Source organism: Dama dama, chromosome 1, assembly GCF_033118175.1.
Source record: "Dama dama isolate Ldn47 chromosome 1, ASM3311817v1, whole genome shotgun sequence".
Taxonomy (NCBI): Eukaryota; Metazoa; Chordata; class Mammalia; order Artiodactyla; family Cervidae; genus Dama; species Dama dama.
Genome location: NC_083681.1, coordinates 53,792,583 through 53,816,806, shown reverse-complemented (window position 1 = coordinate 53,816,806; position 24,224 = coordinate 53,792,583). Strand labels below are relative to the sequence as shown.

General features: G+C 53.5%; 1 protein-coding gene across 3 annotated transcripts in view; it reads left to right on the top strand.

Moving 5' to 3' along the window:
• The window catches only part of GDPD5 (glycerophosphodiester phosphodiesterase domain containing 5), an 85,992-nt gene that overhangs the window by 50,119 nt on the left and 11,649 nt on the right, over positions 1-24,224 (top strand). For 2 of the 3 annotated variants that reach the window (XM_061150560.1, XM_061150569.1), the window contains 6 exons: positions 10,400-10,503; positions 13,270-13,363; positions 14,177-14,236; positions 19,781-19,879; positions 20,184-20,277; positions 20,654-20,799. In XM_061150560.1, the coding sequence (XP_061006543.1) occupies positions 10,400-10,503; positions 13,270-13,363; positions 14,177-14,236; positions 19,781-19,879; positions 20,184-20,277; positions 20,654-20,799 (597 nt within the window). Of the gene's footprint in view, positions 1-10,399; positions 10,504-13,092; positions 13,186-13,269; positions 13,364-14,176; positions 14,237-19,780; positions 19,880-20,183; positions 20,278-20,653; positions 20,800-24,224 lie in introns of those variants that run through there. The other variant, XM_061150576.1, reaches the window with a different exon arrangement.

The following is a 24,224-nucleotide window of genomic DNA, read 5'->3' as shown; positions in this document are numbered from 1 at the left end:
CATGGCCAAGGGGACCTGAGTCTGCACCCCATCCTGGGAGGTGGAGGCCCAGTCGGACTCAGACTGTGCAAGGACCACTCTGGTTCCATCATGGAGAAAGTGCTGAGGGACCTTGAGTGGAGGTGGGGAGGGCAGGGAGCCAGAGAGAAGTCTGAGGCCTCAACTAGGGGGGAGGGGTCCACAAAGAAGCAGCTAAGGGAGGGATTCTAGAGACACCTAGACAGTGTCATCAGCTGACTGGCTGCAAAAGAGAGTGTTGATGATGCCTCCCATCATTCCATGACTTCTGCCTGGCTGGATGAGGCCGTTCCTGGGGTCAGGAGTCCATGCTGCGCCCAGGGGTGCATGAGACGGGCTGTGGTCTCAGTAGAGTCCAGGAGTAGTGTAGTGGGGGAAGAACACAGACAAAATAAATCCCCTTCCCCGGGCCTGCCACTGCCTACCTCTTCTGATGGGAGCCCCTCCCACCATGGCAGGAAGACACCCGCCGTGGGGGAATCCATCCGCCCCCTTTCACCCGCACACCCCCTCCACCACTACCCTCTGCTCTACTGTCCCCCTTGCCTGGAATGCCTTCTCTCTCATCTCTGTCTCTCAAAGCTCATCGCAAATGTCTCTTCCTCTAAGGAGTCTCCACTTCAAACAAAGGAGTCAGGCCTTGTTCCCTTCCTCTCCCCTTCCCCTGGACTCCCGCAGCAGCACCCGGGGCCCTGGGCAGCCCAGGTGGGTGGTGACTGTTTCTCAAAGGAGGGCCTTGGGCACGGAGGGAGAGGATGACTGAGCAGGTGAGTTGAAGAGCAAGTGAGGAAACCAGTTAGGGTGGGCACGCTAGACCCCCGATGAGTCCCGAGTGAGCACCCCAAGGAGCACTGGGAGGTCTGGGAGTGTGGGTACACACTGCATTCCAGTGCCCCTGGCTGTGTCTGGCAGGGAGCAGAGCTAACCCAGCTGAGGGACCTCCCAGGCCACCCTTGGGGCTGGGGTCAGGCTCTGCCAGTAGGTAGGAGGAGGGGGTGAGTTTCCCAGCTGCCTGCCTTCCTGTCCTATTACACCCTGTGGGCCTCTGACAGGCATACAGGGCAAGGAAGAATGGCTCTCACTCAGGAATCAAGGTGGGCTCCCTGGAGCAAGCAGCCTTGGGAATGGGCTCCGGGGTGTGATTAGAGTCAGCCAGATGCACCTGGCTAAGGAGGCTGCAGCCTGAACTCTACCCTGTGTTCTCCAGCGACATAGTGAGTGACCTCAGGCAAAGGCAGACCCCTTCTGGGCCTCAGCCTGCTTGTGAATTAGGTGGAGGTACAAACTCATGCCCCACGAGTCCAGTTAGATAACAGACACCTGAACAGACCACTGTTCCAGTGGGGAAAACGTGTCCTCCCTACAAACTTTTAAAGGGATGGCCGTTCCCTTCTCCAGTGCTTTGGGGGAAAGGGACTCAACAGGTCAGAAAGGAGCCCTCTGAGCTTCAGCTCTCCCAGTTCTAAACTGGAGATGATAAGACCCATTTAATCCTGTGAACCTTCCAGGGTTGCCATGAGGATAAGAAAATGGGTGATGATATTATTGCATCCATGAGAGAGAGAGAGAGAGAGAGAGAGGAGAGGCTGGCGGAGGCTGTTGCAGTGCAGGGAGCTGAGGATTTATCGCTGTAATTAAAGCCAGGCTGTCTCTGGCCTTCGGGAACCACCCCACCCCCCACCTCACACACCGCTGCCCCTCCCTAAACCACACTGAAGGGGTGCCTGTCGTAGTCATGCTGCACTCCAGGGGAGACAGTTAAGCTCTTGTTCATGACCTCCGTGACCACCTTGAGTGCCTAGGGAGCATGGATGGGGTGGGAGGTGATGGGCATCCGCAAGAGGCCGTGGCCACGCACCACCCTGTGGCCTCGGCAGCGCCCTCTGCCGGGCGTAGGGATAATCCCTCCGAAGGGCCCCCAGCTCTCGTTCTGTCTCCGCACCGGATGCAACCTCGGGATTGTCGGGAGGGAGCGGGTGCTCTAGGCTGAAACGGGTTTCCTTCTCCTGCCTAATGAGCCACTCCTAAGTGCTCCCCGGCAGAAGTGAGGGCAGAGGCCTAATTGCCCAGCTCTCTGTAGCCAGAAAGATGAATCCAGCCTCTTACACTGTCAGGAGCTGGCTGGGGGTGGGGATTTTAATCCCTTTCCCTTCCTCGCCCTAATGCTGCCATCCAGCTCAACCCGCCCCAGGCTGCCCCCTCCCCCAAATCTCCTGGGTCAGAGCCAGAGTAATCCTGCCAGGGCTGCCCAGCTCTCTCTTCTGGGAGCTCCCCCACACCCTTCCCAGGTGACATTCACCCATCTCCCCATTAGGAACTCGATGAGGATGAAATGGGCTGATGATGGGAGGAGCGGGTGTGCCCCAGGTGTAGCCTGCAGGTGGACGCACTCGGCGGGGAGGTACCGCTCAGTCGCTGTCCAGCCTCTGCATAGGGCTGCGTAGTGCTAAGGACGCAGCTGGACTCTCTGGAAGCGGAGGCGGGACCACAGGAGTGGCACCCGGGGCAGAGCTCAGCCACGCGGAAGGAGCCGTGCCAGGCGGAACCAGCACACTGGAAACACAGACTAGAAAACCTAGAAACAGCCCACACACATCTGAGAGTGTGCTGTGTGGTAGACGATCGTGGAAATTATTGCAGATATGACGAACCGAACAGGGACAGCTGAAGTATCCATTTGGTGAAAGTAAAATTAGATCCCTGCCTCTTACCTCAAATCAAAAGAAATTCCAGATGGATTAAAATGTGTTTTTTTCTTTTTTTAAGCTCTTTTTTTCTTTTTTTTTTTTTTCTATTTAGGAAGAGCATATTTGTTGAGAAAATTCAAACAACTCAGGAAGATAGAAAGTAAAAGAAATTCTCATCGTCATGCTTTAGAGGGAAGGCTTTCAAACCTCTCTCCATACACATATACACACATATGGAGCTATAGATGGATAGGTGAACTACAGATTTAAGTGTCAACAATGAGAAATTATCAGTGTAAAATATGAGCTAAATATATAATCACCAGCCACCTTCCCTAAACATGATACCAAAGGCAAAAGCCTATAAAGGAAAAGAGGGATAGATTTGACTGCATAAAAATTTAATTTTTTTATATGAAAAACATGAAAACCAAAATTAAAGTCAACTGATAAAATAAGAAAAAATAGATAATCTATACAAAAGTTAATACTCATACATAGAGGAAACTTTCTGAAATTTCATTTTGATTTTTAGTGATTTTTTTCAATATTTATTTATTTGGCTGCACTAATATTTATTTACTTATTTAGTTGCAGCACATGGTATCTTTAGTTGCAACATGTGACCTCTTAGCTGTGGCATCTGGGATCTAGTTCCCCAACCTTGGATCTAACCTGGGCACCCTGCAATAGGAACTCTGAGTCTTAGCCATAGGACCATCAAGGAAGTCCTGACGAAGCTTTTATAAACCTGCCAGATGTGGTTTCCTCAGTGTGTATGCCCAGAAGTGGGATTGCTGGGTCATATGGCAGTTCTATTTCCAGTTTTTTAAGAAATCTCCACACTGTTCTCCATAGCGGCTGTACTAGTTTGCATTCCCACCAACAGTGTAAGAGGGTTCCCTTTTCTCCACACCAGCATTTATTGCTTGTAGACTTTTGGATAGGAGCCATCCTGACTGGCGTTTAATGGTACCTCATTGTGGTTTTGATTTGCATTTCTCTGATAATGAGCATTTAGAAAGATGGTAACGACAACCCTTTATGCAAAACAGAAAAAGAGACACAGAAGTACAGAACAGACTTTTGAACTCTGTGGGAGAAGGTGAGGGTGGGATGTTGCAAAAGAACAGCATGTATATTATCTATGGTGAAACAGGTCACCAGCCCAGGTGGGATGCATGAGACAAGTGCTCGGGCCTGGTGCACTGGGAAGACCCAGAGGAATCGGGTGGAGAGGGAGGTGGGAGGGGGTATCGGGATGGGGAATAAGTGTAAATCTATTGCTGATTCATGTCAATGGATGACAAAACCCACTGAAAAAATAAATTAATTAATTAATTAAAAAAAAAAAAAACCTGCCAGAAGCCAGTTATCCCAAACAAAAGCCACCAGGTTCTGTGCCTTTGCACGTTCCACACCCTCCCTTACTTTGTCATTCCAAAAAGCTCATTCCTTTCAGCTTTGCTATAAGCATCTCCTCCTCCAGGAAGTCCTCCAGACCATCCCTGCCCCGATTACTGGCAGTGTGCTCTGTAGCAGCCCATGCTTGCCCCATTCACCACACTGGTTTCTAGTACTCGAGTTGCCTGCTGGCTGGTCAGTCTTCTGTGCAGATTGCTCAGCATGGAGTCCAGGCTTTAACTCCCAGTGTCCAGGGCTGAGTATGTGTATAGAATGACTGGAAGAGAGTGGTGGCTTGGATGTGGAGGGAGATGCTGGAATTTAGTTTGGTGTAAGGTGTAAGGTAGGAGTCTAATAGAAAAGGATGTCCAGATGTCCCAATATCATCTGTTGAATTCTCCAATCTTTCTGTGTACTGGCTTACTTGGCATTCATCCTGTGTCCATCCTTCCAGGCCATTCCCTGTCTTTGGGTCTCAGTTTCTCCTGTTCTTAATTGGACCCTTAGTGGATGCTGCTACTGCTAAGTTGCTTCAGTCATGTCCAACTCTGTGTGACCCCATAGATGGCAGCCCACGAGGCTCCCCCATCCCTGGGATTCTCCAGGCAAGAACACTGGAGTGGGTTGCCATTTCCTTCTCCAATGCAGGAAAGTGAAAAGTGAAAGTGAAGATGTTCAGCCGTGTCGGATTCTTAGGGACCCCATGGACTGCAGCCTACCAGGCTCCTCCGTCCATGGGATTTTCCAGGCAAGAGTAGTGGAGTGGGGTGCCATTGCCTTCTCCGTTTAGTGGATGAGGCAGGATGATCTCTGAAATCTTTTCTCATGCTGAAATTCCAAGGCTCCTCCTCTGGCACTGCCTGTGACTTTCCTCCTTGGTCAGAGAAGGATAATTACAGGTCCTGCTTCTTGTTTCTTTGGGATAGTTGAGGCAGCTGGAGGCACCCAGACCTGGGTGTGAATTCTGGCTCACGTTTGCCTCTTGTGACCTTGGGCAGCCCACTTCCCCTCCCCGAGCCCTGGTTTTCTCTGACTGTTCCTGCTGCTTTGCAGAGCTGTAGAGAGGATGAGATGAGATGAGACGGAGCAGGTAGAGAGCTGCTAGGAGTGCCCTACCCCCAGCTTTATGAAGTGCTCTTGCAAGGCTCTGTCTTCCGGGGCGGCCACATGGTGCTGTGAGCCCAGGTGGGGCAGCTGCTGTGTCAGATCAGGTCAGGGTCTCCATCTGTGCCAGCTCCTAGGACTGCAACCTGCAGAGCTGAGCCTGACCTCTGCGTCCCCCTGACCATGGCACCTGCCCTGGGCTGGGAAGGGGCGATCTGCTTGGCTCTCCTCAGCAGCTGGGGAAATTTGATGTAGAGCAGGGGGCGGGGAAGACTTGATCACTGTCTTCACATAATTAAAGGGCTGTCAGACACGAAATGATAATTATAGGAACGATCGTGGATTTGGCGACTTACAGCTTACATCTGTAGTCACATTCAGGCCTGGCAGCCCTCCCATGAGGTAGAGGTGATGTCATCTTCAGGAATAGAGGAGGAAGCTGGGGATTGAGTGAGGTTCTGAGCGATTGGCCCACAGCCACACAGCTAGCAGTAGGAGGGCAAGGAATGAAAACCCAGCTCTTGATTATATTGCCCCGTACCCTGGTCATTTGACCCCAGTGTTCCTGCCCTTTGGCTGGACTTGTTCTGGGTGGTATCAGAGAACCGGCAGCAGGGTAGCAGCCGAGGAGCAGACTTCAGGAGGGATGGAGGCAAGAAAAGCAACTCCTGACACCCTACCATCACCAGGCACTTCTGTCCAACACTGCCATCCCCATTTTACAGAACAGGAGGTCGGTGCTTGGGGAAGGTAAAGCAGTGTCTTCTCCAAGGCCACCATTTAGTAGGCAGCCTGTCTGGGACGCTCACCCAGTGTTACAGGACTCTGCCCTGCCCCTGTCCGGCTGCTGTCTCCGAAGGAAGAACTCTCAGCCCAGAGGAGGGCCACGCAGCATGCAGACAGGAACTCAAACTCCATCCCTGGAGCTGTGGGAGCCATAGCAGGGGCGCGCCTGTCCTGGGGGCCACAGACCAGTCTCTGACCTAAGGGACACACAGGGAATAGGAGTCCTGCCAGACAGCTCTGCCTCCGAGTGCGAGTCTGAAGTCCATGGTGGTACCAAGGGCAGGGAGGCAGCTCCCACTCAGGTGCCATCCTGATGCAGATTTGAGACTCCAGGTTCTATTTGGAGGTGCCCCAGACCCTAGGGGACCCCAGGGGTGCACCCACAGCAGTGTCTGTGTGTGTTCTGGCCCAGGGCACAGTCTGGGGTGGGCGGCACCCGGCAGCAGCATGGCCTGCGCTCACCCGTCCTGCACAGGCTGGGGTCTGTGGCTGCAGCGCTGTGTGACCCTGTGAGCCCAGCTGCTAATAAGCTGTTTCCGCATGCACGGTCTCCTCTGAATGCAGAAGGCTGCAGGCGGGACAGAGATAAGAGGGATGAGGAGAAGACGTGACAACCAGCAGGAAAAATTGGTGCACTGCTCCCAGGTGTGGGATGGAGGGAGGGTGGGGCAAAGAGTGGAGGAGACAGGACGGGGTCGGGGCCCCAGGGATTCTCCCCCACAGCCACCCCCATACAGGGAGGGAGCTGCCTGCCCGTCCACAGCCAGAGCTCACCCATCCCCTTCCCCGGCTGCTCTCAGCCACTTCCCTGTGCCTCTGTAGCCCGTAAGGAATCACCTGACCTTTGCCCTGCTCTCAGGCGGCTGCTAGACTTGGAAGGGAAGGGGCTGGGGTGTCACAATGAGAGTTCCTTCCCTTGGTTCCCAGGGGCCCCCAGGCTTCACCTAAGGATAAACCCAGAGTTGGATGATGTCCTTGTCCACTGGTGGCCCTGAGGCCTCCCTGCATCCCCACCATGTCCACACCTTCTTCTGCTCCTCACACCATGTCTGAGCACCACTGTGCTCCGAGGGCTGTGGGCCAGGGTGCACAGATACCTCAGCCATCCCTGCCCGGAAGGAGTCTGCAGCCCAGTGAACTAGCTACCCCTTATTATGCACCTACTGCATACCGCTCGATGTACATCACTTCATTTAACATCAACCCTCCAGAGTACGGATGTTATTCCCTTTTTACAGGGGAGGAAACCAAGGCTCAGTGGTAACTTGCCCAAGTGGCAGAGGCAGGTCTGTCTCCCTCTTGAGCCTGGCTTCTTTCCAGGTCAAGTTGGTGGGTACCAAGAGTCTGTGCAGAAGCAGTGAAGAAAGGGAGGTCCTGGGACTTCCCCAGTGGTCCAGTGGTTAAGATTCTATACTGCTAATACAGGGGTCATGGGTTCGATCCCCGGTCAGGAAACTAAGATTCCACGTGCCATGCAGCGGGACCAAAAAGAAAAAGGAAAAAGAAAGGGAGGTCTTGGGGGCTGCAGGGATGGGAGGATTTCCTGAAGGAGAAGAAGGCTTGGCCTAGGGGATGGGCCCCAGCAAGAGAGGAGAAGGGAATCTCAGGGAGCTGAGCTAGGTTTGGGATCATCACACTTGTGTCCCAGAGGGCAAAGGTGGGTTTTGGGGAGAGCTGTGTGGGGCTGGTTCCCAAGGGAGCTGCAGAGGGTTGCCTCCTACCTCCACTCCCCCTCTACTTGGTCACCTTGTATATGTTGCTCAACCTCTGACTCACCACCACTTACCCACTTTGAGCCTCTGTGCAAATAAGCAAAGGGTACTCCTTCCACAGGGCTTTTGACCATTACCTGTGGAAAATTTGTCATGACAAACATGCACGTCAATGGTGTGACCATGATGTGAGTGGCGCCTCTTAGTGCTGGGGGTCTACAACTTGCTCAGCCCGTATGTGTGGCTGCCCTTCTCCGAGATTTGGGATCTTTGCTCTGAGATGGGGATAAATACCTGGGCATTGTGCAGACAGTGGGAGGGGATGGAGGGCCAGTGGCTGCACCCTCCCTGGAGCAGAGCCAGGCTGGCTTGTCAGGAGGCGGGGCTGGCTCAGGCCCCTCCCCTATAACCTGCCCAGACAAGGACCAGTCGTGTGGCTGGAGCCTCTCTGTCAGTGGAACTTCTCCCTAGGCCACTTCCTCCCCCAGCTCCTGGCCTTTCCTCCCCTTTCTTCCAGCCCCTGCCATTCAGTTTTTTCCTCTGATTGTTCTGAGTGACCTACTGTGGACAGAGCCACTTCACCCCCATCTACAGGCTCCCTGTGGCCATAGGACCTCTGGCTTTCAGCTCCCAGTACTGTCAACCTTGGGTGGCCCCCAAGCCCAGCTCATGCCTGGTTCTGATATTCCTAGTGCTTCATTGTGCGTTTCCAGGGGAAGGGAGGGGCAGCCCCTCATTCTTGCCCCATCCTTCCTGCCCCATTGTCGGGATCCAGCCCAGTGAGAACAGTGACCCTTAGTACTCAGGACCCCTGTCTGCTGTGGGCCCTCCTGACACCCGCAGTCTTCCTAACCACCTGTCAGAATTGTCCCTGGGTCCTGCGTCGTATGTCACCAAGGACATCCCCTGCTGGCACCTGTGGCCGGTCTCTCCCTGTCTCTGTCCCTGGAACTATTCCTCTGCTCCTGCCACCTACTGACCTCCATGCTGCTGGCCTGGGACAGGACTCATCATCAGCTGAGGCTCCCCCATCACCCGGGCCCTTCTCAGAACCTTGTCCTCTGGCCAGAGGCCTCATACCTACTGAGGGAGAGTGATCTCTGTGGACAGAGGGCCGCTCACTACTGCTGGCTCGGCATTCACAGAAAAGCAAGGGCTCCTCTTTGGAGCAGGTAGTAAGTTGGTAAACCCAGAGTGAAATCTCTCCTGGGTGGGCATACTCATGCCGGCGTGGAGAAAGGGTCTTTTCTCATCTGCCATCTCACTATCAAATCTATCTTAAGTTGCCTCCCACCCTGGGAATATGAAGACCACCCAGACTTCTAAGGTGGTTACAGTATAGCGGGGGTGGGGGGGAGTTGCTGACCTACAGTGGGACAGTTCTAGAACTGCAAGGGTTGTGTCATAACTGACAGGGGTGCCACAGTTATGGAAGCTCTGAGGAGATGGAATCCCTGCTGGGATGGGAAAGGCCTTGAGGAGGAGGAAGAGGGTTGTCCGGTGGACCCGAGAGGGCTTGCTTTCTAGACAGAGACATCGAGAGGTTAAACCGGGCTTAAAACTGTAGCTCCAAGCTGGCTGTGCAGTGCAAGAAGGATCAGAGATGCCAAGAAAGCTGCAGGGGGCCCGGATAGTGGCTGGATGAGAGACGCTGAGCTTCTCCAAGCCCTCCAGCCTCTCAAGGTGGGGGGTGGTCTTGGGTCTCTCCTCCACTGACTTCCCCTCCGAGCGGTTGTTTGTGCTCATGATCTCAGCAGTTTCCCAGAGAGCAGGATGTTCTAAGCTTGTTGTGCCTCTGAGATAAGGGGACAGATGGAAGCAGGGGTACACCCGAGGGCCCAGCCGGAAGTGCCTGCAGACCTCTGGGGGAAGCAGCCGAGGTGGCGTCAGCAGGACCCCCTCCATCCACCCCACACACACACTGCCCCCATCCCCACCCCTCGGGCCCCTTGAGAGAGAGGGGCTGACCCCTGGTGGGGGTGGTAGAACACACATTCCTTCAAGTCTAGAGGCTGGGGCACTGCTCTTTAATCCTTCTCTAACTTGCTGTGTGTCTCAAGCAAGTTGCTTGACCTCTCTGGGCCGGGGTGTAGCAGGAGCAGAGGTGAGGAAGAACACCTGCCTTGCAGGTGTGTGTAGGAGGGAAGGAGGTGAGGAATGTGACCCCTCGGACCCGGGATCACCCTCCCAGTGTGAAGGCTCAGGCAGATGTAGCCTTTGGTCCTGGAGACGGATGCACACGGGAAGGGCCTGAGGCTGCAGTACTAAGCGCCCAGCTCTGGGTTGGACCCTCGACCCTGCTCTGGTTCCCCATCATTTTGTGACTCCGGGTGTGGTGATGTTGGTCAGCTCATTCCCCTCTCTGAGCCTCGAGTCCCCACCCGTGTGAAGAGGGGCAGGGAGCGCTGGCTAACATGCCCCAACTCTGCCCCCAACTGGTAGTCTGAACTTGGGCCTCAGTTTCCATACCTGTCAATGGGCAAGTTCCTACTAGAACCGGGGGAACATCCCCTCCTCCGTGCCTTCCACTGTTTGACAAAGGCAGGCTGTGGGAGAGCAAGGGCAGGGGGTGAAGAAGAAATAGGTGCCCTTGTGCACCCAGCCTGGCGGTTCGGCTACCAAGGGGGAGGGTGACCCAAGGGGCCAGCCTCGCCCCCACTGACCCCTGTCCTCGCTCTGCCCCTCCAGTGGGAGCGCCTCTGGTTCCTGCTGCTGACCTTTACCTTCGGCCTCACGCTCACCTGGCTCTACTTCTGGTGGGAAGTCCACAATGACTACGATGAATTCAACTGGTGAGTGGGGACCAGGCGGCGGGGCCTGGGGACTGGGCATCTGGTGGCTGAGACTGGGGTCGGGAGTGAGGGATGGGTTGGAACCTCTCTCCCGGGCTGGTCCTCAGGGCCCGGCCACCACTGGCCACCAGCTCTCTGTGTAGCCTTTGAGGGAGTAATCCTCTAGAGAGAACAGCGGCTTAGGGGAGCTGAGACCAGCTGGAGAGAACAGGGAACTCCTTCCTGCTGCTGCTATCATGGAAATAGGAATGTAAGACAGGGCAGGGGCTCAGCTGGGAGCTGGGACCTCTGGACCCCTTGTGGACAAGGACTCCAAAGCCCAAAGAAACCAAGACCTCAGCAGAGGAGGTGGTCCCCGACCCCAGGCCTCCTGCCTCCTTGAGCAGGGCCGTGGGCCAGGCTGGCAGATGGTGTGGTTCTGGGAAAGCTCAGGGTCCCTTGTGGGCAGCAGCCCCAGGTCCAAGGACATGTCTGGGGCTGGGTGCACAAGGGCACCTATTTCTTCTTCACCCCCTGCCCTCGCTCCCCCATGGCCTGCCTTTGTCAAACAGTGGAAGGCACAGAACAGGAGAAGTTCCCCTGGCTCTAGTAGGAACTTGCCCATTGACAGGCATGGAAACTAAGGCCCAAGTCCAGACAACCAGTTGGGGGCAGAGTTGGGGCTTGACAGCCAGTGGTCCCTGCCCTCCGGTGCTGCCTTTTCCTCTTGGTTAGAAGTTCAGCTCAGTGTGACCATGGGCACAGGAGCGTGAGTCCTCTCTCAGGCTTGGTGTCCTCTTCTGTAAAATGGGATAGCAGAGCGCTAGCCGATAGCAGGTCTTTCTGAGGACAAAACGAGATGATGGATGTGCGAGGGCTCCAGGCTCTCCCCTAAACCCGAGGACGCTTCCTGGGAGGCTGAATCTCCAGCTGCAAGGTGGTCATGATGTTAGAATTTACGGTTTCTGGACTCTGGGCTTCTGATGGGCTGTGGTTCGAGGATTTTGTAGTGATCCTAAGACTCAGTTCATGGAGTCTGGCATTGGCTCCCCTCTGCGTGGCACCAGGCTGTGCTGCTGTGATTAATGATCTCAATAAAGGACAGGCTGCTGCCCTGCCACAGCCCGGCGAGATGAGCCGGAGCCCCAGCCAAGTCCCAGAGGTGGCCTCTGGCCTTTATTAAATGCCATAAATAAATTATTCATCCTTGCAGGTATCCAAAGCACAGGCACTGCTGTGGGCAAGTGGGAGCATTCCCTGCTGGCCCTTCCCTGAGCTCCTTGGATGGCTCTGCTGAGCTGCGGTCTGCTGCCCCAGTGGAGGGCCACGCTGTCACGTACAGAAGGAGCAGCTGAGGCCCAGGGAGGGACAGGACTGCCCTGTGGCCATACAACCAGCTAGTGCCACGTGCACATATTAGGACAGTCCCGGAGACTGGGGCTCAGAGAGGTTAAGTAGCCTTTCTGTAGTCACACAGCAGGATGCAGTCAGATCTGGGACAGGGACTTAAACTGCCTGACTGTATCATGTGGTCCACCGGGCCACCCCGCTCTGCCCAGAGACTGAGCTCCCCATCGCTGGGCAGCTCAAGCAGAGGACGGATGCTGCCGTGTTGGGGAGGCTGCAGAGGGAGGGCCTGCCTGTGCTCGGGGAGGGTCTGGGGACCTGCAGCTCCCTCAGCCAGTCTCCTCGGTTTCCTGGAGTAGTGCTGGGACTCAGAAGCCCCAAGAGGGTAGCAGGCCTGAAGCTGCCTGGTGCTGGCTCATTTTCTCTGATGACCCTGTGCACGTTGCTTGCTGCCTTCTCTGAGCCTCAGTTTCCCCACTTGTACAGAGAGGGTGTGGGTGGTTCAGTCTTTCTGGAGAACAACTTATCAGGCTCTAACAGGAGCCCTAAAAACAGCTCATTCCCTTTGGTCCTGTGATTCCTTCTGTAGGAGTCTCCTAACAAAATAATTAGTAATGCAGAAATGTATGTGCCAAAGAGTTTTTGCGTTAATTTATAATAGTGAATAATTGGAAACTATTAATTGTCATTAGTAGGAAGTTGGCTTCATACAGTACATTAGTTCAACAGAAGACCGTGTGACTATGAGAAAAATCACATTTCCTCAGGCTTTTACTGACATCAGTAAATGCTTATGTTAATAAGCAGAGAGTTGAGTACTTACCTTGTTCCTCACATAAAGTTCATCCTCAGGAAACCCTAGGAAGGGCACTTTGTTATTCTATCCTGTAGATGAGGAACAGTGCGGGGAAGTCAGGTATTACATGTTATCGATCCTAAGACTTCATCTTTTCAAAAGTCATTGAAATGACATTGAAATTGAGATGAATGTCACAATCAATGGCATCTTAGAGTCAGGGAAGCCTGTCACTTCCCCGGCGTCCTGCAAGCCCGGGGATTTGAATCTGCTAGTTCCTCTCTCCAAAGCCTGAACTCTGACCCTGTGCTATATGCAGCGGGGTCCCGGCTTTGCTGTTTACACAAATATATAAGCAGAGGGGGGGCACCCACTGGAAGAAGGCAGCAGAGTTTTGGTGATGGTTACTTCTGGGCAGTAGAATTAAGGGAAATTGTTTTCTTGTTTATGCTTCTTGCCACGCCCAGGTGTCCCCAAGAGCCCTCCACAGGCTGACTGATGACCAGGGAAGCAGTGACCTCCTCACTGAAGGACCAAAGTCTAGTACCTGAGCAAGCCGTGTGAGAGCTGAGAGCTGGCAGGCCCCAGGGAGCATCCAGGCTCCCTGGTGGAGGTCTGACCCCTGCCCCTTCTCCTCCTGGCAGGTACCTCTACAACCGCATGGGCTACTGGAGTGACTGGTCCGTGCCCATCCTCATGACCACAGCAGCTGCCTTCACTTACATCGCTGGCCTCCAGGTACATGGGGCTGATGGAGGGCCCCACTCTGGTCTGAGGAGGATGGCTGGCTTTTCTCTGGGCCTCTGGGGCTTGGTTCCTTCAAGGTGGGAGGTCCTCTTTCTTTGCCCCATTCTGGCATGTTTTCCCCCAACCCCGTGAGGACATCCCATTGTTAGGCCCCACTGCAGACTTCCTCTTCCAAGAACTTCTGTTTTGGTACCTGCTTCCAACATGTTGTTCCCTCAGACTCAACTCAGTCCCCAGGCTGGCCTGGGAGCTCCTGGGTGTGTGTTACCTGCTCAGTCATGTCCAACTCTTTGTGACCCCATGAACTGTAGCCCGCCACTCTCCTTTGTGCATGGAATTTTTCCAGGCAAGAATACGGGAGTGGATTGCCATTCCTTTCTTCAGGACATCTTTCCGACCCAGGGGTCAAAGCCAGGTCTCCAGAATTGCAAGCAGATTCTTTACCCTAGTGAGTGAGCATCAGAGCAACTCTCCAGGCTTCCTGGGGGACAGGCTCAAGTCTGCTACAGAATCCTGGGTCCTGGAACTCCCAAAACATGAATTAGGCAGCCCAAGTGCAGAAGGGCCCAATGAGTTCTTGAGGGAAAAACCCTAGAGGAGAAGGAACCTGGAGGAACCTGAAATAATCTGGGAGGAGGCCAGGCTTGGGTGGGGCTGAGCAGGGCTGGGCATGAGAATGGTCTGCTGGTTAGCTGACTGCTTGAGCCAGGCCCAGAGAGCCATGGGGAGCAGGGTGTCTGGGGAACTGGCAGAAACCTGGGTCACACGTGATGCCTGACTCTTGCTGTGTGGGCCCTCCCTCAGGTCCTGGCACTATGTCACATCGCCGTGGGGCAGCAGATGAACCTGCACTGGCTGCACAAGGTAAAGAGTGCCTCCACAGGGGCTCAGGGGGGAGGGGAGAGGCTGGAGGCCACAGCAGCAGAGGAAGAGCCCGGACACATCTCCCCTCCCCTGGATCATGGTTATAATTGTTCTAGGAGCTAACAGTGGATTGTATTTACTCATTTGCCCCTCAGCAGCCCTACAGCATAAGTGCTGTTATCATCCCATTTTGCAGCTGGGAAAACTGAGGTACAAAGAGGTTAAGTAACTTGCCCAAGGTTTCCAACTTAATAAGTAGAGGGTCCAGGCTCCTAGATCTACAGCCGTGCGGTTAACGAGCGTAGGTCACAGCTCCAGCTCTTTGACTGGCTCTGACTTCAGTCTCATCCTCTCTTTCTCTTCCATGAGCTCATCTTAAAACTCTGATTCAGTGATATGACTCCCAGTTTAAAGCCCTTCCCACAGCTTCCATTGCTCCCAGGATGATCCAAGCTCTCCCTCCAGACATTAAGGCCCTGAGCAGGTTGGCCCCTTGCTGATCTCTCCCAACTGCTGTCATGGGACCGTCACCCTCGGCTTCTGCCACATGAGACATCTCAGGCCCTCCCAGCATGGCTACCTCTTCTCTGCTTTATGTTTTCGCTCCTGCCTCCCTTTCTCTCCCTTTTGGACCCTTCCTTGGTTTTCCTTCCACCTACACAAAGCTTCTCAGGCTCCCTGAGTCCCCTAAGGCTCCCCGGCCACAGTCCTGACCTCTCATTGTCCATTTCCATCTGGCTCCCTGACCCCGACCCTCCCTAGTCTAGGAGCTCCGTGCAGAGACCAGAACTGACTTTCCATCTCCGTGTCGCCAGTGCCCACACAGGGCTGGACCCAAAGCAAAGAGGCATCATACATTCCAGAGCCTTGACTCTCTGGCTCACTGTTCATGGCACACATCGTGTGGAATGCACGTGGCTGATGCCTCCTGCTCTTTCTGAGACCCCAGTGGGCTCAGGAGTGGCACAGAGCTGACCCAGAGAGAGGCCCTCCCTCCCAGGAGCACACCAGGGCCCCAGAGAGAGGGCCAGGTCACCTCTCTTTCCCCAGAGCCTGACTCCATGGGCTGACCATTCAGGAAGAGGCAGAAATGTCCAGGAATAATCATGAGCCCGTGAGATGGGTCCAGAGTGACTCTGAGGGGAGGGGCTCACTTCCAGCTAAAAGGATACAGAATGGGAACTGGAAGAAGGATGTGGTGAGCTCCACTTGGGCTGCATGGAGTGGGAGGTGCCTGTGGGCATCCAGGCATGCCTCCAAGGTCTGGAGCTGGGGAGTCAGACCCAGGTGACTAAAGTTCTGGAGGGATAAAGAGCAGTGAGCCGCCTCTGGTCCCCTCCCACCTTCCTCTTGCTCATCACTCTTTCCTAAGATCTCCTCTGCGCTTCTGAAGTCTTCTCTGTGAAGGACTTTCTTTTCCCAGCTGCAAAGCTGACACTTGAAAGGATGACACCTGCGGGCACCCCAGGAGGGGCTGGTGCACACCGCAGCCCCCTCCTCTGGGGCATGCCTGGCTCTCAGCAGGCCAGGGTACACCTGCTTGATCCCAGCGGAGAGGCATCTGGAGGCTCAAGCCAGCCAGGGCAGCAGAGCAGCACAGGGAGTCTTCTCCTGGGGGCAGGGTCTCAGGTCCCTTCATCTGCACTGGTGCTAGCTCCTGGGGTGCCAGTCCTGCCTTCCTCTCCCCTCTGATCCCTCCCAAGAGATCTCAGCATGAGGAAGGTCCTTCCAGCTGATGCTTAGCTGGATCCACTGCACCAGGAGGGAAGGAGCTCCCTGGGGCTCAGTAGTCAAGTAGGGGCTAGAAATTCTACCCCTCTGTTTATAAGACTCTATAGTTTTATTCTAAGATTTTAAGGAATTCTTATTTGGGGGGGAGTTGTTTTACCTAACTTTTGACCATTAATACATTGACACAGTTCAACATTACAAAGGTACAAAGAAGTACAAAATGTAAATCTCCCCATTATCTTTCCAGAGATATTTAAGCACATGCAGCTATGTGTATGTACACACACATACATACACATTCCTTTTTCTTTAAACACAAGTGGTAGCCTCTTATAGCCTCATTTTGCATCTTAACTTTTTTTTTGGTAGTATTTGTTTTTTAATTGCAGTATAGTTTATGTATGGGCTTCCCTAGTGATTCAGCAGTAAAACAATCCACCTGCAATGCAGGAGATGTAGGTTCGATCCCTGGGTCGGGAAGATCCCCTGGAGGTGGAAATGGCAACCCCCTCAACTATTCTTGCCTGAGAAATCTCATGGACAGAGGAGCCTGGCGGGCTACAAAGAATCGGACACGACTGAGCGCGCACAAGCAAGAATACATGGTTGTGCCTGTAAAGTCACCCTTGCCCACAGAGTGTTCAAGGGTTTCCTGACTTGGCCATTCCCAGTGGGTGGAAATGGTACCTGGGTGTGGTTTTGTTTAGTTGATTTGCAATGTTGTGTTAGTTTCAGATATACAGCCATGTGATCCAGTTAGCACATGTCTACTCCTTTTGGATTGTTTCCCACATGGGCCATTATAGAATATTGAGTATAGTTTCCTGTGCTGTACAGTAGGTTCTTATTAGTTACCTATTTTATATATATCGCAATCTCCCAATTTATTCCTCCCACCCCTTACCCCCTTGGTAACCATAAGTTTACTGTGGTAAAGTAACAATAAGTCACTTACTGTGACTCTGTTTCCATTTTGTAAATAAGCTCATTTGCACCATTTATTTTTTAGATCCCACATATAAGTGATATCATATGAAATGTGTCTTTGTCTGACTTACTTCACTCAGTTTGATGATCTCTAGGTCCATCTGTGTTGCTGCAAATGGCATTATTTCATTCCTTTTGATGCTGCCGTTGTTGTTTAGGTGCTAAGTTGTGTCCGACTCTTTGCAACCCCATGGACTATAGCCCTCTAGGCTCCTCTGTCCATGGGATTTCCCAGGCATGAATAATGGAGTAGGTTTCCATTTCCTTCTCCAGGGGATCTTCCCAACCCAGGGATCGAGCTCACAACTCTGCATCTCCTACATTAACGGGCATATTCCTTACCCCTGCGCCCCCAGGGAAAAACATGCCCACTTTTAAAAAATTGTGTTACTAACAAGAGTAGGACATGTCTGAGCGACTAACACAACATTTAGTAAGCACTGATTATTTTGCTGCCAGCCATGGTGCTAAGCATTTCACTTTCTTGTTCTCATTTATCTTTCCAAACCCCTTTCAGGTAGGTGCTCACGCTCCCCATCTCTACAGCTCAGGAAACACACTCTGAGAGGGTGACCACCCCCATTAGGCACAGTCACCAAGGAATGTGACATGAGTGGGTCCCTGAACCCTGGGCCGATCATCTGCGACTTAAACCACACAGAACCCAGATTCTAATCACCTTCCCAAGAGGCCAATGTGTTGGCAAGGCTGGTTTCCAACTCCTCCTGGGTCCCAGCACCCAGGCAGGGCTCAGTGAATGAAAGGACGTACCTCCTGTATCCTCCATCCCTCCGGCTGTCATCACGAACCGCAGTGCCTCCAGCACGGAAAACCAAAGACCACTTTCTCTGAGGCTTTCCCTGGGCTTTCCCCACTTTCTGGGTGGGATGTATCCTTTGCAGTCAGACTTGAGGAACGGCAGTCTAGTGGTCAGGAGTCAGCACTGTTCCCATGGCTTCAGGACACAGTATGTGTGGCGAAATCCCACAGGTGCTGACCACTGCAGTAATGCTGCCGAGCATAATGGTTGCCACTATGGCAACTGCCAAGTTCAAAGAGGATAAAATTTTTCATTGCATTATGATCCTGGGAAATCAGTTTTATCACAAGTATTTCCACTAGCAGTTAATTACTAAAATAAAACACGCTCAGGAAGTGACCCTCCAGAGATGCTTGCTGTGCCCTGGAGCTGGGGGCAGGGAGCCTGCATGTTGGGGTCGGGGGTCGAGAGGATGCTCCCTGGGGCTCCCTCCACTGCACTGTGAGGGCAGATCCCCAGAAAGAGCCTGAGCTCCAAGACAGGCAAAATGGGGGTTGCTTCTGACTCTGCCCACTCAAAGAACAAAAAACGGGGCTCAAAGCTACATGTCCAAGCAAACCCTTATGCTCTCTGAGCCCCGTTTTCCTATGTGTAAAATGAAGACGATAACATCTTGACTGGGCTTTCACAAGGATAAACATGAAGAAAAAGTGAAGGGGCCTCCCACAGACCCAGGGCACACTTGGGCCCTCCATGCACCTTCATATCTCTTGTTCCCATGTCCTCTGGGCTGGCCTGTCACAGTCCATAAGGGTTCCTACCCATTTCAGCCTTATTACTGCTTCTTATTAGAACATTTGTTTCCAGGCTGATGGGCCAGAACGACAAACCTCCAAAGGAAACCTTAATCCCAGACAAGAATGAATCTTCCCTGCCTGGCAGGGAACGAAGATGGATCAGCTGCCGTCTCTGCTCTCACGAGCCAGAAACTCAATTTAGAGCCTGTTTGGTTGTTGGAGGGCTCTGGGAATGATGTTGCGGCTGCTGGAAAAGGCACTGAAGGGCGAGAGAGAGGGCGAGAGCCCTGCTGGCACAGAGAACCGCTGGGAGCAGGCTGTAGGGAATCAGGAGGGCCGGAGGTGGTGGTCCTGGCTGGTGCCTCGTGGAGCTGGGGTCTGTGGAAGGCTTCGGGGTGAAGGCATGACCTGAGTTTTACGAGACCAGCCTGTCTGTGCAGAGATGTAGACCCAGGGCCCAAGGCGGGGACCCTGGGGGCTAAATAACGAGATGCTAGGCATCGCTTAGTGTGGGGAAGCATCTTGTGTTACCAGGATACATGTCAGATCCTGTCTGTCCCCACAGCTTTCTGTCCCACAAAGGTTCCATCAGAGCTCTGCTCCTTACTTTCTCTGGGAGGGCAGCTCCCATAACTCATTAGAGGCTGGAAGCCGGGAGGCTGGGACTGAGAGCGCGCCTTGATGACAGGGTGCATGGGGGCGCCGCCTGCCTCCCCTCTGCTTGCTCCCGCCTGAAGGCTTTGGGGAAGGTGGACTAGGTGTCAGGCTCCCGCAGAGGACCTGGCTCCTCAGCCCTCTGCCCTGTGACCTGGGCAAGTCACCCTTCGCCCCAGGTCCAGGGGAGCCTTGATTTCTTCACATGTCACGCAGGATGAAAGGTGGCTGGGAGGGTGGGCAAGGCCTGGAATGGGACCTGCTGGGCACCAGGAGGCCCCCGTTTGCTGAGTGTCTTCCCTCCCCACACCCTGAGCCCTGGGGCCATGTCTCCAGCCCAGGCCACCCGTCTTCTCTCCACCCTTCTGTTTCTCTCGTGGTCCCTTCTTTGCCGGGCCCACCCGCCTGCCTCCTCCTGCCTCTGTCTCTCTCACTGTCATCTACCTGCCTCTGCCCTGCTAGGTTGGCCTCTCTCGCACGCCCCACTCTCCCCATCCGTGTCTCGGCCCCTCCCTCTGTCTCTGCACCTGTTCTCTCCCTCCCCCCCACACGGGGGACCCTTGGGCTGTCCAGGCTCTGGCGCCCCCTGACCATCTGGTGGCTCTCCCCCTACAGATCGGGCTGGTAGCCATCCTGGTGGCCACCGTGGTGGCCATGTCGGCTGTGGCCCAGCTGTGGGAGGACGAGTGGGAGGTGCTCCTCATCTCCCTGCAGGTGAGTGGGGGTGGGGGCCTACCGGCTGGTTCCCCAAGACCCTCAGAACAAGACAGCGCCTTTGGGTCACTCCCATTCCTCCAGACTGAAGTCCGGAAGGCGGGGTAAGGGTCCACATCACAGAACAACTCAGAGACAGGGAGGATTCTAGCACCCAGGGTCCCTGGACTCCCAGTGTCCTCCGCTGAAAAATAGAGACAGCTGCCTGCCCCACAGATAGAGATAGGCTGGGAGGATGCTGGTGATCAGCATCCTCGGCTCGGCTGGGAGCTGACAGTCTCTCTTGCCCCTTCCTGTTCCGAAGGGCACAGCGCCGTTCCTGCATGTGGGGGCCCTGGTGGCTGTCACAGCACTCTCCTGGATCGTGGCAGGACAGTTTGCCCGTGCAGAGCGGTCCTGTAAGTATGACTGGGCAGGACCTGTCCCCCACCCATGTGCTCCAAGTACCAAGGCCAGCTTGTCCTGCCCCCACCTGGACTGTACCTGGGCAGCCTGGGGATACGGTGGGGCCCTTGCTTTTAGCATGGCGAGTCCTGGTTCGGAGTGGACTGCAGGTTGCACAGAGGTGACAGCCTCAGCCTTGCATGTTTCCTCTTCTGTGTCTCTACATCTGTGTGTGAGTTAGAGGCCGGGTTCACTTTTGCAGCAAGAATGAGGGGTCCTCTTGGTGCAGGGGCCCCCTCAGAGTGTCAGGGTCCAGACCGGTGGAGGGAGGAGGGCTCTGGCATGCCCTGCCCTGCTGCATGGGGCTCACGGTTGCACCCATGTCTACAGCCTCCCAGATAGCCATTCTCGGAACCTTCTTCACCGTGGTGTTTGCCCTCTACCTGGCCCCTCTCACCATCTCCTCTCCCTGCATCATGGAGAAAAAGGACCTGGGCCCCAAACCTGCCCTCATCGGCCACCGCGGGGCCCCCATGGTGAGTGCCACTTGTGGACCCTGAAGACTGGGTGAGGGGTGGGCAGAGCTACCATTCCAGAGGGAGACAGGCAAAAACCTATCCTCCTGGTAGGGAGGAGCTGGCAAGGAAATGGGTATAATAATAATAGGGCCACGAAAAGCAGGAGTCAGTTAGCATGTGTGATGTGCCTAGACATCAGTCTGGCTTACAGAAAGTAAGAGTTATACTTCGCTGTTTCCTTGGGCAAGCCCTCCTGCTTCCTTAGGTTGGGTTTCCTGACATATGGAGCCTTGAAGCGCTGTTCTTAACAGAGGCAGTACCTCTCTTCACCACCAGAGGGCGTTTGCGGGCTCTTGAGAGCTTTTCTTGGTTGTGAGGGTCTTTGGGAGGTCCACCGTTTCACTGAATTTCAGGGTAGTGAAGGGAACCTCACAAAGGAGGCTGTCTGAAAGGAGCTGTCGAGTCTGACAGGGCTGCAAATCACTCTGAAGGTCCTACACGCCCTGCATGTGGGGGTATTACTGTGCCCACCTCCTAGATAAGGCTGAGACCTGTGCCCCTGAGCCGGAGCCTGGTGTCCTCCCGTCACACCCTGTGCTGCTTGCTCCCAGCGCCTGGAGGCAACCAGCTGGGAAGGCCGTCGTTTCCCATCAGAGGGATCTGGATTTGGGGTCCAGTTTTGCCGCATGCCGCCCATGTGTCTCAGGGGGTTGCTGATCCCTTCCAAGCCTCCCTGCTGCTGGCTTTTGTGAAGATAAATTAGAAGCGCAACCTTCCAGGAAGCAGGGCCCCAGCTTATAGCTGCTCTTCGTTCCATGGCCCTTATTACCCATCCCACCTGCTCTGGAGGGTGTGCTGAGACAGGAAGGAGGGGGCAAAGGGAAGGAGCGAGATGGCCCCGTGTGGGTTGTTGTTTTAGCAGAAGTGGAATGAATAGTATAATGAATCCAATACCACCTTCACCACTTACCAATATTTTGCCATTCTTGTTTCATCCATTTCTCTGATTTTTCTTTCCCCTGTCCCCTCCCCCCACTTTAATATTTGAAAGCAAATCCCAGACACTGTATCATTTTACCCATACTTACTTCAGGGTGTATCTCTAATGCATAAAGACTTTAAAAATTGAGCCACGACCACAATGCCACTATTACACCTAACCAAATTCATGATCATTCCTTAATACTATCTACTACTGAATCACTGCTCAGTTTTCCTTTATTGTCTCTAAAATGTTTTTTTGTAGTTGAAAGTGAAGTGAAAGTTGCTCAGTTGTGTCCAACTCTTTGTGACCCCATGGACTATACAGTCCATGGAATTCTCCAGGTCAGAATACTGGAGTGGGTAGCCTTTCCCTTCTCCAGGGGATCTTCCTAACCCAGGAATCAAACCGGGATTTTCTGCATTGCAAGCAGATTCTTTACCAACTGAGCTAAGTATCTTTTGTGCTAAGTTGCTTCAGCCATGTGACTCTATGGACTATAGCCCATCAGGCTCCTCTGTCCATGGGATTCTCCCAGCAAGAATACTGGAGTGGGTTGCCGTGTCCTTCTCCATAAGTATCTTTTAGTCTATAATAATCTTCTTCCCTTTTTTCCCATATGTTTATTTGTTGAAGAAACTGAGTCATTTGTCCTGTAGAATTTCCCCATTGTGCATCTGGCTGATTGCATCCTAGTAGCGCACCTTAAGGGGCTGGTGTAGGTGTCTTGACACAACTCTTTCTTGTGTCACTGTGAATGCATGAGTATCAGTGTCTACACCTGTATACATCAGCCTGGGGGAGGTTCACACATCTATGTGTGGTAAGCCCAAGTGCTCATACCTGTCTTGGAGATGGTATCTGGGTGTCATTCCTGTCAGGGGGGACCTGTGTGTGTGTGTGTGTGTGTGTGCATACTGTAATATTTGGTCAGACTGACTCCAGAGTTGAGCTTCGGAAGCACAGTGGTCCACCACGAGTCTGTGACGACCACCCCACACTCGCACATTTCTGACAATACACCCCATCTGCATTTCGACCTGAGGCAGTGGGAACCCTCTTTCTCCAGGAAGTCAGCACCTAACCTAGAGAGACCTGAGTTTAAAAAGCCTCCAGAAAAGAGACTTGGCCCCACCCAAACACTTCCTCTGTCCCCCAAGAGTCTCCATAGCCACTGCTATGCTCTTTGTGTCTACCCACAGTCTACCGCCTGCCAGTATCCCTCTGGTGGTCATTTGTGGGAGGCCTGGTGCCAGGGCATTTGGAAGTGATTGAGTAGGAACTCCACCAAGTCCACACCTCTCCTTAGATGCCTCTGTGGGGGTCTTACACAGTCCACTTAACTGGGAAACAACGTAGCACCTCCCCCAAGGCTCCTCCACCCTGCAGAAAGGGGAAGAAACACACCTTTCAGAGACTGCTGACATCTGTTACCTCATCTATGAGCTTGATAACATTAACCCATTTTACAGTAAAGAAACTGTAAAGGTCCAGAAGGGGAAGTGATGGCACAGGTCAGTGACTGGGAAGGAGAATTGTTCCGTCTCAGCTCCAAAGCCTTTGCCACTCCAGGCTGCTTTCCAGAAGAGGGGAGTATGTTATGTGCTGGGAAATGGGAAACAGCACAGCCACAGGGAGAAAAGATGGGAACGAGCATGTCTTGGTGGGAATGGGATGAGCCATGGGAGCACTTTCCATCCATCTTCACTGCCGGAAGTCTTCCCAGTCCTCCATCCTACACTGCCCTTGGTCCTAGGACAACCCTTGGTATGGTGCTGACCCCTAGTGGCAGAAAAGGGTATGACAAGATCATCAAACTAAACAACTAGGGAGGGAGACTGAGAACCCCAACTCCCCCAACTGGAAGGACCCTCAGAGAACACTGTACTTATACCCCCAAGGAGCAAATGGGGAAACCAAGGCCTATAGGATAAAGAGATGCACCGAAGGCCACAGAGCTAGTTAAGGACAGAGTCAGGACTAAGACTAGGATTTTCTGATGTATATGCTGTAGGGAAACATCTGTCATTTATTAAGCATTTACTGTATATCAAGCAACATGCTTGGGGCTTTAAGAGATGGTGTTTTCACATCTGTATAGATAAGGAAACCGGTCATCCCACTGAAACTGTGCCATGCTATTTACCATCTCCTGTCCTTTGGGGATCTCCACCTGGACTCAAAGTATAAACAGGAGGAAACTTGGCATTCAGCTCAGCCCAAGACTATATAGAGCCAGAAGACTGTAAAAATGCCCTCTGACTTCCACGTTTATATTCATCAACACTAACCAACCCTGTTTCTCTCTCCCCTCACCCCCCCAAAAAAAATCTGTGAGACAGGCATGATGTAACAGATAAGGAAACTGAGCTTCAGAGAAGCTCTGTGGATGCCCAGGGCCCCACAGCTACTGCTTGAAGGAGGGGGATTAGAACCAGGCCTACCCGGCCTCCCAGCATGA